Source organism: Miniopterus schreibersii (assembly GCF_964146895.1).
Source record: "Miniopterus schreibersii genome assembly, chromosome: 12".
In the NCBI taxonomy this organism is placed as follows: Eukaryota; Metazoa; Chordata; class Mammalia; order Chiroptera; family Miniopteridae; genus Miniopterus; species Miniopterus schreibersii.
The window spans coordinates 7,461,742-7,481,995 of NC_138112.1; the positions used below are offsets into that span (position 1 = coordinate 7,461,742).

The following is a 20,254-nucleotide window of genomic DNA, read 5'->3' on the forward strand; positions in this document are numbered from 1 at the left end:
GAAAGCCAACCCACAAAGAGGCGAAATGTAATCCAGAGGGCTTAGAAACCTCAACAAATGCTAATATCAGTCTCTCCAATATGGCCCTGTCAGCAGGCCGGGGAATTGTGCTAGCATGCATGGGGCACACTTTTTGGCACAAAGGATCTGGTTGCTAAGCAACAGTAGCTGGCCTTCCCTCCTCCCTGTAACATTTTTCTCTGTTTTTAAGCTTTTAGTTAGCAGATAGGAGGGGCGGCAGCTGCCCAGCCCAGGCCGGCCCTTGGTCCCCCTTCCTGCAACAAGGGGTCTATTCATGGTTTCTGAGCAGAGTTCATTGTCTCTCTGGCTTGTGTCTGTGTGCGTGTGTGGAGGGGATAAAGGGAGGGGCCATTGTATGAACTCGGGAGACCTCACCCTCCAGCCAAGCTGGCCCCACTATCTAATCAATGCTGACCCAGAACAGGAGCAGAATTCTTCCTCGCAGAATCCAAGGCTTTGCCTCTTTTCCACTGACCCCTATGGTAAGGCTGCACCTCTGCACCATGCCTGCCTGGCCTCTCTCTTGTTCTACCCCCTTCTCCGCCCTTGGGATTCTTGGCTGGTGGAAAGAGCCTCCTCTGGCAGCTCTGGAACAGGGGCTCATTCTGGAGGCGCCCTGTGCGGCCAACCTCCTGGGTTTGTTTTCTCCAGGGATTGACTTTTCTCCTCTCTTGACCCCATGTGCCTCACCGAGTGCTGTGCACATGGGCAGTGCTTAGCAATTCATCATTACACTGAACTCCTACTCAAAAGGAGGCCCCGGAGGTCCACACCACTGAGGACCGTTTTCCTGGGCTATTGCATGAGCTTGGGCAGGTGCATTTTTGGGGTGGAAGCATCTGAGTTGAGGCCAGCTGGCCCAGAGGCTGAACCGAAAGCCATGCTCCCTTGAGGCTGAGACAGGAGGAAGGCGGGCGTGCCTCGGACTCTCTCCAGACCAAGCCACGTTCACAGGGAGGGTGTCTGCAGGGGAGATGGGAGTTACTTCAGCTTTAAGAGGCTTTGTCTACTTTACTAGATAATACGTTTCTTGAAGAAAAGACCCATAACTTATACATACTTATTATACTAATATTTGCATTGCACTTTATAAAACCCTTTTAATCACATAATCTGGTTTAGCCTCCTTCCCTCCCTCCCTCCCTCCCTCCCTCCCTCCCTCCCTCCCTCCCTCCCTCCCTCCCTCCCTCCCCCTCCCTTCCTCCCTCCCTCCCTCCCTCCCTCCCTCCCTCCCTCCCTCCCTCCCTCCCTCCCTCCCTCCCTCCCTTCCTTCCTTCCTTCCTTCCTTCCTTCCTTCCTTCCTTCCTTCCTTCCTTCCTTCCTTCCCTCCACCGTACATCAACTGAACCCCCACTTTATGCTAGGCCCTGAGCTAGGTCTCGGGATGCCTGGTCCAGTGAGGAAGGAGGGAGAGAGAAGTAAATGAGCAGGCTGTAGGGCCACACAGGTGCCGCACAGGTTGAAGAAAGCTTCATGGAAATGTGACATTTAAGCTGAGTCTTGAAGGGCCATAGGCGTCAGCTGTGTGGCAGAGGGGATAGCAAAGGGCAGCATCTCCGGGGTGTGCGAGCGTGAAGATGCTGAGAACTGGCTCGTTGTTAGTGTGACCCTGAGTCCCGCTGTGGGGGGAGGTGGTGCTGGTAGGTGCGCTGGAGAAGTGAGGAGAGGCAAGATCGCAGAGGATGTGGTGAGCCATGCAGCTCTGCATCTATCCTGAGGCTACAGAGATTCATGGGTGCTTTAACGGAGGGGCGGGCTTGCTCACATTTGCAGGGCTGCCCTGGCATGGCAAGTAAATGGAGGGAGACAGGACGGTAGAAGGGGGGAGCACTCCTTGGGGAGCAGGGGTTGTCACTTCTATTTGTAAATGTGGAAGTGGAACTTTGGTGAGTTGTCAAGCTCACACAGGAGGCTGTAGACCTAACTTTGAGCTGTTGGTCCAGTGTTTTTCCCAAGATCTTAGTTTCCATTACCCTTTCTCATGGCACATGGACTTCAGGCATATGTATAACTTACTCTGCTCTGTGCCTTCTTACCCCATGCCTTTGCCTCTTCAATACTCTTTTCCTGGAATACCCAATGACCATATGTCAGGGCAGACCCCAGTCACCTCTGAGTGCCTGTCTCAGAGGCTGCCTCTTCTAGGTCTTTACTGATGCCCCCCGTGAGTGTAAGCTCTCCTTCTGATGCCGGTGGTAGTTTTCCTAAACTCTATTCTGTCACTTACCAGGCACTGCTTTGTTTAGGTGACTCACCTTCAGGACTCACACACAGATTCCTTTAGCAGTGGTGCTGGAGGTCATTATGTTGAATGACCTTACAGTGTCCCCTATCGTGGCCTGTTCACTTGGGCTAAATGCTGTTTCCTGAATGAATGGGTGGACAGTGCCCTGGGAGGGGCACTTCTCTCTCTGAGACAGGAGGGAATGGAGAAGAGCAGATCTTGAGGCCTGAGGAGGGATGCTGAGGGGCTCAGCAGATGTCCTCGTGCATGTGGGAGGCAAGGTTTGGGAGTGAAAAGCGTAAGGTTTGGTGTCAGCCCAACCTGGGTTCAAGTCTTTGCTCTGACACTACTGGCTATGAGAGTAAGCTGGGCGGGCTTAGGGGCTCCAGGAGAGCAGAGGGCCTGGAGGGACATCAATGGGAACACATGGCAAGTCCCCAAGATGAAGTAAGGTTGCCAGCGGTAGTGTGGGCACAGCTGAGGTGAGAGTGGGTGCTGTAGTACTCTGTGACTTCTCTCCCTGGTGTGGGGATCTCGAGTGACTGTTGACTGTTTCCCCAGAGTCTGATGCTGGATGGCCAAGCCCCCATGGAGGCTGGGTGTGCAGAGGAGGGCCCTGGACCCGGGATCTTCAGAACAGAGCCAGGAGACTCACTGCAGAGGCCTGAGGCCCAGCAGCCACCCAGTAGGCCAGCCTGGGCCATAGGGGAAGAGAGTGGGGCGGTGAAGGGATAATTGTCCTGCCCCCAGATTCCCTCCTCCCCACATGCAGCTTGGGTCAGCCCTAAATGACTGATGGCGAGAGGCCACCTTGCCCTTTATCCCAGACCCAGTGTTGCTTTCTGTTTCCTGTTTTGGGGATGAAGTGGCTCTATGGGCTTCAGGGGTGATGGGGCAGGGGGAGGTGGGGAGGTGCAGTGGGACAAACTCTGGCTGCAGCTCAGTGCCTGCCTGGCCCAGCAGTGGTGCCTCAGGGTGGAGCGAGGCTGGCAGGCAGGAGCCTGGCACCCAGACCCCGCTCTGCATCCCCCGCAGCCTCTTGGGCAGGGCGCTGGTGCTCCAGGCGGTGCAGCTGTGCAGTGCTGGGAGCCCTGGGGTTGCTGGCCGGTGTGAGTGTTGGCTTCTGGCTTCTAGGTCAGTGCTGGACCCTGTGGTGTCTGGGGAGGGACTGAGCACAGGGTGTGGGGGATGTTGGGAGGAGGAGCGGGTGTGAGCAGGTGCCAAGGCAGATAGAAGGGCCTTTCTTGTCCGCTCTGGATGCACAGGGGAGACGGATCAGGCTCTACACTCTAGTCTGACAGGGAGAGGTGCAGGTGCTGGGATGGGTGATCTAGGGAGGCCCTGCTCACATTTTGTCTAGAAATCCTTTCCAGGCAGAGAGGAGACAGCAAGTGCTGTGCCTCTCATCAGTGTGTTACGCGGGGCCTGCCTAAGGCAGGGTGGCCGATGGGGAGGCCCTGGCAGCTGCTTTTGCCTCCCTCCGCCACATGTGCCTGGTTATGTCCCTTGGTACCCCTGAGGGAATTCCTCCCTTCCCCAGCCTCTCTCTGTGACCCTCTCCTGTGCTTGTGCTCTGAAGGGCTGTATCCGGGGCCAGCTGCCTCTCAGCTCATTCCTGGAACCTTGCAGGATGAGAAGACGACTTTGAGCTGCTCAGAGGCCAATGGCAAGGAAGCCCTGCCCCCCTCACTTCCCAGAACAGGTGGGCCACACCCCAAAGCTTGGAGGCTCCCACCCCAGCCCTGGGCCCCTTCACAGCTCTGGGACCCCCACTTCTGGCTGGGGCAAGAGGACCAACATGAAGGGCTCTGCCTTCCCTCCCACCCATCTGTGTCTCCTCCTGTGTGACGGTGGTGACCTGGTCCAGCCCTGCAGAGCTGATCTCTGATTTGGGGCTGTCAGCACTCCCTGGGGACTGTCTTGATCTCTGGCTGTGGCATGGCCAGGAGCCCAGGCTGCTGGAGGGATGGCAACTTGATGTTTAGGGCAGAGTGAGCCAGAGTGGAGGGACAAGAAGCCAGCGTGTGATGGGCAGGGGTCTTTGCCCAGTGGCCACCTCGAGGTCGGGGAGCATCACTACACATTGCCTCTTCCTCCCCCCAACATTGTCCTCACCTCTTGAGGTAACAGCTGAGGATTGGAGGTATCAGGCTGCTGAGGGTGAGGTTAGGATCAGTTACAGAAGGTAGAACTTGCTTGGAGCCTGCCTTATAGTTGCTGTGTGGCTTTGGGAATGTTACTTCCTTGAGCTTCCAGTTCCTTCCCTATGAAATGGAGATAAAATATTTACATGAAATTTTAAGGATAATACAAGCTCATACATAACAGAGGTTAGCACAGAGCCTGGAAAAAACAGAAGCCCAGTAAATGGTAACCATCACTAACATTGTCACAAGACATGAACTTGGTCCTGGATCCTCACTTGCAGGTTCTGTGACCTTGGGCGGGTCTCTTAACCTCCATGGCTCAGTTTCCCTCTGCAGAATGGGGAGGATGGTGAGACTCACCCCAGGGCTGCATGACACTCAGTGAGGGAACACATTTGAAAGCACTTGGTTAAAACACAAGGTTGAAATGCTGCACCAATAGGGTTATTTTGTTCTCAGAACCAACCTGTGCCTAGGAGCAGAGAGCCCGATGCTGGGCGACCCAGGCACTGTCGTTAAGGCCTCTGAAGATTAACAGTGGCCTGGCCCAGCTGCCCTGCCCACCCCATGGCCCTCCCCCCGGCAGGTGGGATGCAGCTGTCATGCTCGGCTTCAGTGTCTTTCAGAATAAACACGGAGGACTTCCTGCTGGAAGTGCAGGTGAGGCCCTTGCCGGGCTGGCTCCTGGTCTGCCGCGAGGGCTGGAGCCCTGCCCTGGGGGTGCGGATCTGCCGGAGCCTTGGGCACCTCAGGTAACTGGGCCTGGACCTGGGGGCCGGGGAGGGAGGAGAGCTGACCTCCATCTCCGCAGTGTTCAGCGGGCTCAGGGAATGGCAGCAGGTCAGTTTGGTCCCTCGTGGCCTTGGGGCACGATGGTGCCCCAGCTGTGTCTCTCTCTGGAGCACCTCTGCTGTTTAACAAACAAGAATTCCAGAAGAGGTCGTTGGCACAGCCTTGCTGCTCAGCTCGTGCAGTTCCAGCTATTAAGCCCCCTCTCATGCTGCCGCTTAAAGTTGTTTCCTCCTGTTCTCTTCTCTCCTTCTGCCAAGACTCACTCACCACAAGGGAGTGAACCTGTCTGACATCAAGCTCAACAGCTCGCAGGAGTTTGCTCAGCTCTCTCCTCGACTGGGGGGCCTCCTGGAGGGGGTGTGGCAGCCCAGGTAGGGCTTCTGAGGAGGTTGAGTGGGGCCCCTTACTTCCTGGGGAGCTGTCCAGCAAAAGTCTTCCTGTCATGGGAACAGGAAAGTGGTGAGGACATTGCTGTGTAAGATAGGATAAAGGAACATTTCCTGATCAGAAATGACAAACTCGGTTTCACAAGCCTGCCCATCCGAGTTCACAGTTATCCTACCTGCCCCTCGCAAGGACTGCAGGATGGGTTGTTATTGTCACAGGATTTCACACTGTACTCTTGTTCCCACTTTACAGGTGGGGAAACTGAGGCTTGATGAAGTAAAGGGCCTTGTCCAAGGTCACAGAACTAATAAGCAGCCAAACCAAGTCTTGAAACCAGGCTCCCATCTCCCATCTGAGTGCTCTCTCATCCCTGCCACATTTTATTTGGATAATTCTGGTTTCTAAGGAAACAGTTCTTGCTCTGGCTAAGAACTGCTTGGAGCCTAGAGACCCTCCAGAGAGGCCCTTCCTCCAGTCCTGGGCGTGGGCACCAGCTGAGCGGGTCTTCACTCCGCTGGGGCTTCCTCTAGCTGCAGGCAGCTTCCTGGGCTGGCTGGCTGAGCATCCCATCACTGCTCTGGAGCCTTGCACCCTTGCACCACCTTTCCCAAATGCTTCCTTACCTTAGACACCTGAACAGGCCCAGGGAGGTGGGGGTGGGACTGACTCTGCCAGGAGCCAGAGGGCCGTGGGTGTGGGGAACCAAAAGAGACTAAGAATCCAGGCACTGGGGGGCAGGGGAAGAGACAAGTGAAGAAAGAAGACGGTTTGGGTCCGAAAGGAACTAAGGTTTGTGCTAAGGAAAACGGGGGTGGGGATGGGGGGAAAGGAGAACAGGGATGTGGAAATGCAGGGCTGGGGAAAAGGCTTGGGATAGAGACTAGAGTAAACCTAGCAAGGAGCACTGGGGAAGAGTCCTGTTCACTCACAAGGGGCTTATGCATCCATCACCGAATGCGCATTTCCCCAGGGCCCCTCAGTGGGAACAGATGGGCTTTCTCATTTAATACTTTGACTTGTAACTTTGGACCTTCCCAAATCAACCCTTGAGGGCACTAGTCCGGCTGGTGCTGGGGCCATCAGGCGCTGTGCTCACCGCTGTCCTGGAGACTGGTTACAAGGAGGGTCTGGGAGTTTGGGGGGCAGCAGATGGCTGTGGCTACGTGAGAGGCCCCCTCTGAGCCCACCTTTCCACCATGCCCTTGAGTGGTGCTCAGGCTCAAGTGGGCCTCTGCCTGGTCTTGCTGGTGCCTCTGTTTTGCAGGGACAACTGCACTTCTGGCCAGATCGTTTCCCTCAAATGCTCTGGTGAGTCAGATCTTGGATCCAGGAAGGTAGCAGTGGGAGGAAGGAGTCTCTCCCCACCCCCACTCCCACCCTGAGTGTGGAAGAGTCTCCTAGGGAAGCTCAGCTGGGTCTGGGGCAGGGTTCCTTGTCCACCTGCCCATCTGCCTGATGGGCCCCTTCTTGAAAGCATGGTTCTGCCCAAATAGAGCCCTAAGTCTCTTTCATGTCCTCCACTAGCCACAGGTCTGGCAGGTGATCTTTCTTCACCTGCCTTGGCCTCTGGTGCTAACTCCCCCTTTCTTCTGGAGAGCCCAAAAGGTGGAATTAGTGCCGGCTAGTACCCAGTTAGCAGCTCAGGAGACTAAGGAGGGTAGGGGACTGGGGCCAAATGGGAGGCAGCCTTTGCATTTCCTCTCATCTGTCTCCCATGCATCTGTCCATCTCTTGGTCCTTCCTCGCATCCATCCCACACCAACATTTGACAGGCACTTTGTTAGGTATGGGGCTCTATAGGTAACACAGCCATGGTCCCTGCTCTCAGCGAGCTCAGGGCCTGCGGGGCCAGCAGATGTGTAATCAGCATTTCCACTTCCCAGTGCCCTATCCTCAGGACAGGGAATAATGAATGAAAGCCGTCCACACTGGGCCCCACTCCCCGGGAGTGAGAACCATGCTGACACCGGCTCCTTCCTTCCCATCTCACCGGTGCTCCTCTGTTGCAGAGTGCGGTGCAAGGCCCCTGGCTTCCCGGATAGTTGGTGGGCAGGCCGTGGCTCCTGGGCGCTGGCCCTGGCAGGCCAGTGTGGCCCTGGGCTCCCGGCACATGTGCGGGGGCTCCGTGCTGGCTCCACACTGGGTGGTGACCGCTGCACATTGCATGCACAGGCAAGTCTCGGGGCTGCTGGGAGGACAGTGCCTGGTACCCCTTCTGTTTGACTCCTGGTACCTCCTGTATAAGTGTCTGTGCCCACTGTCTGCCTCCCATGTCTGCTCTGAGTGGCACAGTGGTGTCTGTGAAATTTCCCCTGTTCGGTGCCAAGTACAGCTCTGCATGAGCAACAGGAATTACACAAACACCGGTTCTTTATACTTGTTCAGTTTTTAAAATGCTTTCACTCACGGCGCCCTGTGCTTCTTAATGTTTCTTACACTGTAATTAAGTCGCTTTCCAGGTAATTATTTAACATCTTTCTTCCCCTCTAGACTGGCAGCTCCACGGGGCAGGGACTCTCAGTCTTGTTACCACTGAACCCCTTGTCGGTCTTTCCACCGCCTTGTCCCCATGGTCTAGAACAGCCCTGGAATACAGCAGGTGCTTAATAAATACTGGCTGGGGCAGTGAGCGGTGGTGAGAGAATGAACTCTTGGTGGCAGGTCAGACAGTGTCATTCTCATGTCAGGATGAGAAAACTGCTGCTGGGAGAGGGAAGTGACTCCCTCTGATCACCTGTAGTGCGTGGAGAAGCAGGACTGATGACGTTTTTAGGACTCGGTTTAGTTATGATATCACACAAGGTCCTTCGATGTTTCTTGTAAAGCTTGGAGGAGGACTATGCAGGTGGTAACTGCAGATGACTCGCTTCTCTATGCATCAGTTCTTGAGCATTTCTTAAGCACCTACTGCACGCCCAGTGTCTTGCCAGCTGCCAGGATATACTAAGAAGCATGGGTTCTGGGAGCTTGCAGCCTGGTGATGGGGCCCCCACTAAGAGCCTCTCCGTCGAGCTCCTCCACCTGCCACCTCACAGTCAACCTCCCCCCTCCCTTCCTTCCCCGGGCTCAGTGTGGCCCCTGTGTGCAGTTTCAGGCTGTCCCGCCTGTCCAGCTGGCGGGTCCACGCGGGGCTGGTCAGCCACAGTACGGTCAGGCCACACGAGGGGGCCGTGGTGGAGAGGATCATCCCCCACCCTCTCTACAGTGCCCAGAATCACGACTATGACGTCGCCCTCCTGCGGCTCCGGACACCGCTCAGCTTCTCAGGTGAGGCGCTGGGCCTGGGCCTGCAGGTGCGGGCTGAGGTGAGGGAGGAGCAGGCTCTGGGAGGGCGGGAGTGTGGCGGGCTTCTCAGGTTTCCTCCTAGTGCTGTAAACCTTAAGGTATCCAGTTCACCTGGTGGCCGCAGTGAACTTCCCCAACAGCTGGACCTGAAGTTGCACCGACTCTTCCACATGCTCTTTTGGGGACACAGATCTGGCCCTTTGCACCCTGGGCTGCAGTTGGATTTGCCTCAAGGTCCCCAGCAGAGCTCTGTGGTTGCTCCATCTGCCAGGTCCCAGTCACTTTGTGGCATCTTACAGTTGCTAAGATTTCTTTTATTTTTCCAAATATTCTTTCCCTCATTCCTCATAACAACCCTGACAGGTAGATGAGGCAGGAATATACAGACAGGGCACCGAGTTTAGTGAGGGAAGTGACTCGAGGGCCAGGGCTTCTCCTCCAGAGCATCTGTGTGAGGAGGGCCATTCCTCAACACACACGTGCCTGTGCACACTCACGCCCATGCTCACACTCCCATGCACACAGGCTCACACCATGCACACTCATGCACACTCACTCCATGCACACACGCTCACACCGTACGCACTCGTGTGCACACACCGACAAATACTCAGCACTCCTCCCTCCCTTGCTACCTGTACCCTTGGGTTTCCTGAACAGGTTTTGCTCTGTGCCTTTCACACATTTATCACATCTGGGCACTCTCTGAGCTGTTGTTCAACAGTTAACATTTCTAAATTGACTTAAATGTATTTGAGAGGGGAACTTTAAATGACTGCCTGACTGGAGAGGCAATGTTACAGTGAGTCGGTCGCCACAGAGCACACGGTGAAACAGCAGCGCTCCTGTCCCAGCCAGGTGCCGCCAGCAGGGCCGCGGCCGGGCCCCTCTCTGCTTGCATGGAGGCTGATGGGCACTGAGAGGCGCAGAGGGCCTGGAAGAGGCCGGGGAGGGAACTGCTCTCTCCCCAGGCGACTCCCTGTTTACTTAATGGCAGGCCTGTGCGCTAGCTAAGAACACGTGTGGGCTCCACCTGTAGGACGTGTCACACACTTTTGGAAACAATGCCCCAAGAAAGACAAAACACCCTGGGGAAAATCCAGAATGGTCCACACTAGGACAAGTTGGGTACAGACACCCAGGAGAATTTCCAGTCTTCCTCAGCCCATGTGGCAGGAGACAGTGTGTGTATGTGTGTGAATGAGTGTGTGTCTGTGTGTGTGCAGACTACACAGCCCTAGAGGGCGCTGTGTACACTGCACTCTACACATTGTCCTCTGTGTGAGCAGCAGCCCTCAAGGTGGTACAGTGCACAGCCCACAGGGCTGTACAGGAGGCCTGGCTGGTGGAGACCAAGACCAAGGACTGTTTGAGAAAGGGGGGGGATCTGCCAGCCCTGGCCTATGCTCAGCTCCAGGGAGGCATCCGAGCCTGAGTGGGGCCCAGGACATGCCTCTCCACAGACACCGTGGGTGCTGTGTGCCTGCCGGCCAAGGAGCAGGATTTTCCAAGGGGCTCTCAGTGCTGGGTGTCTGGCTGGGGCCACACCGACTCCACCCGCAGTGAGTCAGCTTTCGGGGCCTCGGTGCAGGTGTGGGGTTGGGGGTGGAGGGAGACATCCTTTCCAAGGTGAGGCGTCTCCACCTCCCCTGGCCACAAGGTAGTGCCAGGCCCCTGTTTCCTCCAGCATCAGCCTTGGCCAGGCCTAGGGGCCCCAGTCTGCTTGTCTGGATCTGAGAGAGCAACCCCTGGGTTTCCCCTAAACCCTGGCCCTATACTTTTGCTCCCCTTATCCCATAGTGCCAAGGCTTCAATTTTCAGGGTGCACGTGTGAGTGAGCTCTGCACCTCCTCTTTACTCCCAGCCCCCAAGTGGGCAGACCCTGGCTGCCTTGCCCACCCCGGGCTCTCCTCTTTGGGACTCCGTGTCTCCTATGCCTCTAAACACCTTCCCTCTCGCTGCTCTGTTTTCCTGGGCCTTGCTTTGTGCCTTGTGGCCTTTTGCCCCCTGCAGCCCACAGCTCGGACTCGCTGCAGGACACGGTGGTGCAGCTGCTCAGCACCCAGCTCTGCAACAGCTCCTGCGTGTACAATGGAGCCCTCACCCCTCGCATGCTGTGTGCCGGCTACCTGGACGGGAGGGCTGACGCCTGCCAGGTGTGGTAGCAAGGGGGCCCAGGAGGAGGGTGGGGCAGGGGTCCTGCTGGGGCTTGGTCCCTGGTCTGATCAGCCTCTCTGGGAGGGGTGAGCCAAGCTGGGGTCCATACTGGAAGCAGGGAGGGCTGGAATGGAGGGTCTGCTCCTGGAGAGGTCTGGTGCCCCTCCACCTGGAAGGACTGACTGCCTGTTTCTCTGGTCTCTGTGCTGGGAATCCCCAGGGAGATAGCGGGGGCCCCTTGGTGTGCCCAGATGGGGGCACCTGGCGCCTTGTGGGGGTGGTCAGCTGGGGCCAAGGCTGCGCAGAGCCCCAGCACCCAGGCGTCTACGCCAAGGTTGCTGAGTTTTTGGACTGGATCCAGGACACAGCGTGGGTGAGTATGGGGGCCAGGGTGGGGAGGGGAGGTTTTTAAAGGACCTGTCCCTCCGCAACTGTGGTCGTGACCCTTACCCTTAGGCCTGGGCCTGGCTGGGGGCTGGGGAGGGGCTAGAGAATGTTTCCCAGAGTAAAGGAAATGGAAATGATGCATATAATGCTGAATCTGTTGCGTTCCTGCCCATTTAAAAATGCACTGGCTGGGGAAGAGCAGATTTGAGTTTGTGCTGTAGCCCAGATCTGCCATTTACTGGGTGGCCTGTGGCAAGTTCCTAACTTGGTAAACCTCAGTTGCCGGGTAACAGCCGTCAGGCTCCCGTGCATGCTACTGAGATGATTAAATGGGTAAGACTGGTACACGGGGCACAGTGCTCGGTCAGAGTGAGTGACCCTCGCGTTGTCTATGGATGTATCACTCACCCCTGGTTCCTAGCACCCACATTCCCCACACTGCGGAGGGAGCTCAGCATTTAGCAATTTGGGTTTGGCAAATAATTCATTCTTGTGTGATACTGGGCAAGCCACTCAACTTCACCCGCTCAGAGGGAGGGCCGAGTGAGCTAATGTGCATAAAAACCTGTACCCAGTACTTTACAAGTGCAGGTGTGTGAGGAAAAGCATCTTTCTGCGGGCTGGACATGGGGTGGGTGATAGGTGATAAGCTTTATGGATTACAGGGGACATATGCATCCATCTTCTCATTCAAACCTTACAAAAAACCCAGAGAAGTGAATATTGTTAGCCCCACTTGACAGAAGTAGCAATGAAGGTTCTGAATGATTAAGCGACTCACTAAAGTGAAAGTTACTGGGCGGAACCAAACTGTGGACCCAGCTCCCTTCTCTGTGAGCTCAGGACTCCCTCCCCAGTCCTGTGTTTCCTCCTCACTGCATAGCAGCCTCATGTTTCTGGGGGGCTCTGGCAGGTCCACTAGATGGAGAAGAAGCCGACCCCGATGCAGAAAGAACGGATCTCCTATCACTGCACAAGACACAGTCGCCACCCACTGGCAGCCTCCAGCTGCAGGGCCTCCCCCTGGGGGCCCTGATTTCTAGACCCTCTACCTCACCAGAGAGCCCCAGTGACAAGAGGAGGGCTGGGCAGCTTTGGGACCACGGGGAGCTGATGGACGTGGGAGGAGCTGGCGAGGAAGAGGCTGCTGGAAGCAACGGGGAGGCTCCCTTCTGCCCTCTCCCCTCCCAGCCCCTGTGCCCATCCTTTGGGAGGGTGCTCAGGGATACCTGGGCCTACCTTCTCCCTGTGCTCTCAGGTGGGATGGGGGGCAGTGCCTCCGTAGAGGCCCCTGGCTCTGGAGGCCCCTGGGAAGATGGGGTCAAGGCTGGGCCAGCCCAGATTAAGCCCATGGAGTCGGGTCCTCCCCACTCTCCACGGTGGGTCTCACCTGCTTCCTGTTCTTACCTGGCTATGGCTGGGGCAGGGGTAGGAGTGGGGACACTGGAAGAACCCTCTGGTTGGTGCTGGAATAGGGTGTTGGTTTTAAGTGACTGTTCTGTGAACTGGTTGAAGGAGTTCTTTTATTAAAGCAAAGCGATGTATGGTCACGGTTCTCTCTCTCTCTCTCTCTCTCTCTCTCTCTCTCTCTCACATTAGCAGGCAAAATTACAATTTTCCTTTCACACATGTTTCCTAAAGCTCTGGAACTGCTCCTCTCTCTAGACTCCTGGCATGTATTAATTTGTTTAATTCTTTACATTTGTTAAACCCGCATGTCATGATGCTGCAGCAAAAAGCCCCAGCCGCCCAGCCACCTTGGTGCGAAGCTGCTGCACTTCTGAGAAACACTTAAGTCACTGCCCCAGGGAGGCCTGGCTTCCCCACAAGACCCACCTCTCCTTCGTAGCTCTTAGCTCCTGCTTCAGAACTGAGCCTTGGGGCTTGGGGGGGATTTCTTTCCAAGGTTATCCAGTTATACTCAGCACTTTCCTGGTTAAGCTCCTCTGGACTCTCCTCTCCAGCAATTGAAATGCAATTGGCATCTTGTTTCTGAAAACTGCAATGGATTTTTATGATGCTCACCCAAGGAAGTGCAATTAGCATGTGGCAATAACACAGTTTCCGTGAGTTTATCAGCATCTTTAAAGGGGTGGTAGAGATGATTATGCATTCCTGGAGGGTCTCTTCCTTTGCATGGAGTACTCTGAACAAGAGCCTCTGTGTACTGTTGCTGTTACCTGGGGAGAGGCTGCCGGGTCGGCTGGCAGACTGCAGAGGCAGCTGGGAGGCCCTGGCCGCTGGCAGGCAGCCACCGTGTTCACAGAGGCCGGACCTCCAGCCTCCCTGGAGGTCAACATGGACCACCCACTCTGGCAAGTGCCCACCTCAAGGCAGTTTCAGGGCAGCCGATCCCCTAGGCAGGGAGGAGTCACCATCAGATCCATCAACTATGATCTTATTTGTGTTTCTAATGTCAGGTTACATAAGCATTTGCTTGTTTAAGGGAGGTGTTTATCACAGTCAATATGACCTGTTAATAATTAGTAACATTTGAATACTACTTCACAGTTTATCAACCCTGTTCACATGTGGTATCTCATTTAAACCTCACAATATCTGCATGGTGAAGATATTGTGATTGTGCTGGTTTTGCAGGCAAGAAAATTAGTTCAGAAAGATTAAGTGTCTTTCCAAGGCCAGCCAGCCAGCAAGTACCAGGGCCCGAATGTGAATCAGGTCTTTTTATTCCAGATCCACATCGCTGTCTTGCACATGGATTAATGAGAGGGTCCAATATTGCACAGAAGTGTAAGATTGGAAGGAACTTTATCACCTGGCATAGTCACCTGCCTACAGTAATACTTTGTATAAGTCAGGCAACCAAAACCCCGGGAATTAGTGCCTCCTGCCCGAGACCCTTAGGTAAGGTTCTTACAGATTTCCAGTACTCCGTGGGATTCAGGGTCTGACTTAAATGTTACAAATAAGCTTCTTCCACAGGGGGGTGAAGAGAACCCTAATTGGAGACTTTGCTAATAGTGATCCTCTGTTTGCCTATAGGAGATCCTGCCGGGGGACCAGGCAGGTCCACAGACTCAGAGGCCCTGGCCTGCCCTTCCTTGGTGGCACCTGCCTCCCCAGCCCTTAGGAAAGTGAGAAGTGGGTGCATTCCTGGGCCGGCTGCGGGAGTACAGGGGTGGAGATGGGGGCATGGAAAGGTGAGGAGATTCAGGTCCAGAAGGATTTTAATGAGGACCAGTTGGGTGCCCAGCTGTGTTAAGCTCTGCAGGGAATTCAGAGGTAGAGAAACCGACTGCCTTATCTGAGCAAAGACACTTATTTGCAATAAATTATTAGTGGCCAGCCAGGCAGGAAGCTGCGAGGTGTGGCAGTAAATGCTAAGGGAGCTCCAAGGGCCTGTGTGCGGGAGGCTGTGCTCTCCTCCTCGAGGACTCAGCTTCTCACCTGGGCACAGCTGGCCAGCCTCCAGAAGCTTTCCAGGGAGGTGGCTCCCGACTGTTGTCCTGCCTAGGGTGAGCCCTTCTCTCTTCGGCCCCTCGGTGCTTTTGGGGTCTGTGGGGTAGTGGGGTGCAGGCTCTCTCCCTGTTAGCTCTCCATGTGGTCCTGCTTTTCCTAGAAGGGCTGCTGGGACAAAGGGGGCAGCCTGTTGTTCCTTTGGGCCGTGTCTCAGGCTCTTTTCTGCATTTTGGTTTTGAAGTGCTGGGCTCTCCCACAGTATGACAGAGCTGGAAATGCCATAAATACTAAAAGCTGGGACAGTAGCTATCAGGAGACAGTTCTCCTGAGTCTCCTCACTGTTCTCACTCTCCTCGGCCCTCTCCTGGCCCTGCACTTAGGACCCAACTGTCTACTCAAAGAGAGCCCACCTACACCTATTCCCACTGCTCCTCAGCATCCTGGGTCTGGGTCCCTCCTCACCTCACTGTCAGACACACTGGGACTGTGTCTGCATTTGCCCCACCCTCGGGCCCTGCTTCCTGCCAAACTGATTGGAGCCAAGGAGGACTCTGTAAACTGCACCTTAACCCCCCCACCTCTGGGAAGGTCTTTAATGCACAGGTGGGGAATAGCCTCCCACTCCTGAGGGTGAGGCTGGGAGAGGGAGAGGCAGAGCAGGTGGGCCCTACTGCCCAGATTTCCAGCATCCGGAGGCCCCAGGGCAGAGCAGTCTGGGGATCCGCTGGACGGTTTCACCTGGAGTCGGTGCTGGAGCGGACCATGCTGGGGACTCACAGGATGGTGAGAGGAGTCCTGGCTCCAGAGGGCACAAGTGGCCTCCAGAAGGCAGGGGATTTCATAGCCTGGGCTGGGCTTCTGAGCTTCCTCCCTCCCAAGGACCTTGTGGCTGTGGCCTCTGATGGTGGCGAGTCCTATCTGGGGCTCTAATCACTAGCAGATGTGCTGCCCTGGGCTACTGACTCAGCCTCCCTGGAGTTTGGTCTCCCACCTGTCAAATAGGGGGTCTGGGTCAGGTGATCTCCCTGGGGCCTGCCTTGTCAGGTCAGTGTAACTCAAACCTCCGTTGCCTCCGGAGACATCTGTCTGCCCACAGCTTCCAGTCTGGACCCCATGGAGGGGAGCCTGTTCCCCAGGACAGGCCTAAAGGAATACGCTGGCTCTGGGTTCAGGCCCATGCCAGACAGCACTCCCAGCTGCTATTCCTCCAGGCCTGCTCTCCAGGTCCTTGGGAGCAGGAGCTCCAGGAAAAGATTTTAAAGCCGTTTCCCCCGTGTCCTTCTGCCCAGTGTTCGTGTCCTGGGAATGGTTAAGGAGAAGTCAAACCCCTGACCTGGCACTGCTCTCAGGTGCTCCCTGGCTCCTTCCCCACACCCCAGGCTCTGTGTGGGGCCTCGAGGACCTCAGCTCCTTAAACCAGTCAGGGAGCTTCCGCCTCCTCCCTGCATGGAGACCATGACACCCTCCTCGTGACTATTTTCCTTGGACAGCTCCTGAGCTGGCCAGAGGACTCCTCTGCTCGCCAGCCTTTCCCCACCCGTGAGGGAATCATGAGGGAAATTTCGGCTAGCAGACCATTAACAGGCAGCCTGGGTCCACACTGTCCTTTGTCCCTGGCCATGTGCCAGGCTCCTCTGGGAGGGAGGATCCTTCCCCACATCCCTGCAGGTGACTCCACCTTCCCTGTTTGACCAGGACTGTCCTGGTTTTAACACAGAAGGCCATGTCCCTGGAGACCACAGTCCTGGGCGATGGACAGCGCGCCAGGCCAAGGCCATTGCTCCGCTTCTGCATGAAAGCTCTGCACAGCCCAGTGCCCAGGGCCTCCCCAACCCTCCTCCAGTCCGCTGGCCCACAGGAAGCCTGCCCTGGTGGCCCAGGTGGACTAGGTGAAGGTTCCTGGGAATTCCTGAGGCCTGGACTGCTCTGCAGAGGCTGTGACGTCAGCATGCTGCCTTAGCCCCAGGCCCACAGAGCCAGAATTCCTCCTTTCTCTTGGTGGCTCCTCAGCCGGCAGCCAGGGCAGGCACATCTGACCTTGCCTAATGTTTTGAATAAGCTGCTTTGGCCCTCCCAGGCCCCGAAGTAACCTTGCACTTAGGGGAGGCAGACACAGTGCTGTTCCCTGAACTGATTTCACAGTTCCCCAGGTCTCACTGATTTCTGGTCCCCAGAGCCTGGTACGGGGCTCACCATGGGACAGGTGCTCACTGAGCCCACTCGGGAGGAGGAGACAGGGGCTGCACCCCATGGAGCCGGGCCGCTCTCTTCCCTGCCTCTGCCTTCCAGAGGATCAGACAGGAGCACAGAAGAGCCGGCCAGACTGCTGGAGCCCACAGGGGTTTTGTGGGGCTTGTTTTCCTCAGCACTGTCTGCAGAGGTGAAGCTGTGAGCAGAAGAGCGATGGAGGTTGCTGTTCCCCTGCTCGCAGCAGCCCTGTGTGCGCAGCAGATCGGAGAGGAGGGGTTGGAGCAGGTGGAAGCGACCCTGGGGGTCAGGGAGAAAGACAGACCCAGGACAGTCTTTCTGCAGGGACCCTGGGGTGGAGCTGAAGCTGGGGCTGGGAGGGTATATTTAGGCCAACTCTCCAACCACCAGGGACCAGCGCATCCCCTCCATTCTCCTGCCTTCCCCCTTCAAAAGTCATTAGCAGGCAGCTTGAGCCCCAGAATCTCTAAACCCAGGGGCATGTGGTAGGCCTGACAGGGTATGCTGCCAGAGGGTCTCCCTCGTCTGTCACTCATGATCCTGATAATGGGAAAGATGGAGGAATAATTTACCATGGCCTAGCCTGGGCTGGGCTAGGTGGGCCTGGGCTGGGGCTAGATGGGCCTGGGCTGGGGCTAGGTGGGCCTGGGCTGGGGCTAGGACTTGGAACCTTTCAGCTGAAAGTGACCTTGGGTGGGGTCCAGTGTTAACTTCGCATGCATGCCCAAGCCTATACAAGCCATTCCTTGCTGACATTGTACTGCTTCTGGGGTCACAAAAACATAAGCCAATCTTAATCCTAATGGCTCAAAACTGGTGGTGAGAGGTAGCAGAAGAGAGGGAATCCCAGCCCTGAAGAGGGACTGGGGTGGCCCTGGGAGGTGATATGATTCATGTGTGTTGTGTGTGTTTATCTGTGTGTTTGTGTGTATCTGTGTGGGTCCGTATGTGTTTTGTGTGCATGTCTGTGTACTTGTGTGTACACATGTGTGTATTCTGTGGGGAGCTTGGAGGGTCTGAGGGAAGAGGGGAGATGTGAGGGTGTGGGGTAAGGCTCTACAGAATTCCTTCCCTAACCCTGAAGAGGTAGATTTGCGGAGATTCTGGACAGTTTCCACATACAGGGCCCCCACCACCTTTAGCTGCCCCCTTTAGGGCCAATGTCAGGGAAATTCTCACACAGAGTGCTGCTATACTTCTCTCTCATCAAAAATGTCCTCATTTAAAAAAATATGTCTTTATTGATTTCAGAGAGGAAGGGAGAGGGCGAGAGAGAGATAGAAACATCAGTGATGAGAGAGTCATTGATCGGCTGCCTCCTGCACGCCCCTGCCTGGGGATCGAGCCCGCAACCCGGGCCTGTGCCCTGACCTGGACTCGAACTGCCATCTCCTGGATCCTAGGTCGACGCTCAACCACTGAGCCACACCGGGCCTGGCTAAAATGTCCTCATCTTTTGAGACCGCATGCTGATCCTCCCCCTCTACACACACACTCAGGCTCACACACCAGCTCAATGCTGCACCCTGGCAGGCATGGTCATAATTACTAGAAAGCATTAATCATGACAGTCATATGTAGGAAATACAAACCTGTAGTAGTGTGTGTGTGTGCGCGTGCATGTGCGTGTGTGGTCATTTTTCACACAGGCTTCTGAATCATAAGTCATCCCCTCAGGACTGCTTCCCCCAGGTTCTCTTTAACATTGTGGGCTTGGGACAGGAGTGTGGGTGGAAGGCTGCATACCATATGTCTAAATAGTTAGAAGCAACACATCCAACTAGCAAATTGTTCAGTTAAAAATGCCTTCTCCTCTTACCATGAAAAGCCCGTCTTAAGGGCGTGCAAGTCCAGATTCAAATTTAGAATTTTTGAATCCTTGGGTTCTGTCCTAGAGTACGCAGGATGGGGAGAGCCAGGTGTGACTACCTTCTCCTCCCACTCCCTGACCCATCCCCTCCGACACAGAGCCTGTGGGCAGCCACGGGGACACTCGCCCTCCTTAGGGTGCAGCGAGCAGTGGAGCAGGGCCTGCTCTCAGGACAGAGGCTGCGCAGCCTCAGGGCCGCTTGAATTCAGGGTGTAGAAGGAGCACATGGGCTGGGGCAGGCACACCACCTCAGCTCTGCAAGCTTCTCCCCTTAGGGAGAGTCTGGTCAAAATGAGCCAGGAAGCAGGGCCAGGGCAGGGGCGAGGCAAGCAAGGTGTCACTGTCGGGATTACACAGGGCAGGCCAGCTCCAGCCTCACCCAGGGCAGCCCAGGGCAGGCTGCCTTCTCCTGTCTGGTCCTCACAGGAGTTGACATTTACTCCTGCCCATCAAGTCAGACAGAGGTAAGGGGACAGACGTGGGCCCTCTCTCCTGTGCCCCCCACTCCTCCAGAGTCCCATAAAGCACCTCAGCCACGGTTCTGGGAGTCCACTTCCACTCCACAGTTCGGGAAGCTCAGCCCCGTGTGCCCTCGGGCTCACGCACAGTGGAAACACGCAGGATGATTCATTACGATTCCCACTCCTGTGCCTCTCAGAAATGAACTGGAAAAAACATGTGGGAAACTCTAGTGTACCAATAGATCAGAACAGCCTCACAGAACAGTGTTCAATAAAAACTAAGATGAGTCAAAGCTAATTAGGAAAATGGGTGTATCGGGTCAAGGAAAGGTTGTGGGAGAAGAGCTGAAATATGAATCGGTATGTGTTTTGGAGAGGTCTGGATTAAACTTGGATTGAATTGTATTCTCCCCAAATGCATGTGTGAGACCCTAATCCCCAGTGTGACAGTATGTGGAGACGGGGCCTTTAGGAAGGTAATTAAGGTTAAGTGAGGTCATGAGGGTGGGGCCCTGATCCCATAGGGCTGGTGTCCTTGTAAGAAGAAGGAGAGATATCAGAGCTCTCTCCTCATGCACACAGAGAAGAGGCCATGTGAGGTCACAGCAAGAAGGTTCCATCTGCAAGCCAGGAGGGAAATTCACACCAGAAACCGACCAACCCAGATGGCACCAGGCCCCAGAACTGTGGAAACCAGATTCTGCTGTTCGAGCCCCCAGCCCGTGATATTCTGTTATGACAGCCCTAGCACACTTACATAAAACTAAGTCAGGAGGGTGCTCATAAACAGTAGAGCAAATCCAGGAGCAAGCACGGGGTGTTCTGATGGAGCCTGTCACTCAGGTGCTTGTGGGAGGCATTCAGGAGAGGCTGGGTGGGAGGGGAGAGAAGCACT

The 20,254-nt window shown here is 55.6% G+C and overlaps 1 protein-coding gene across 1 annotated transcript; it reads left to right on the forward strand.

Moving 5' to 3' along the window:
* The first annotated feature begins 386 nt into the window (after positions 1–386).
* Positions 387–12,950, forward strand: TMPRSS5 (transmembrane serine protease 5). Its single transcript, XM_081154452.1, has 13 exons — positions 387–503; positions 2,807–2,930; positions 3,281–3,379; positions 3,825–3,947; positions 5,009–5,144; positions 5,442–5,555; positions 6,836–6,879; positions 7,581–7,743; positions 8,660–8,838; positions 10,320–10,418; positions 10,870–11,012; positions 11,234–11,386; positions 12,314–12,950. The coding sequence occupies exons 1-13, from the start codon at positions 429–431 to the stop codon at positions 12,320–12,322; spliced, it is 1,461 nt and encodes a 486-aa protein (XP_081010578.1). The 5' UTR covers positions 387–428; the 3' UTR covers positions 12,323–12,950.
* The last annotated feature ends 7,304 nt before the right edge of the window (positions 12,951–20,254 follow it).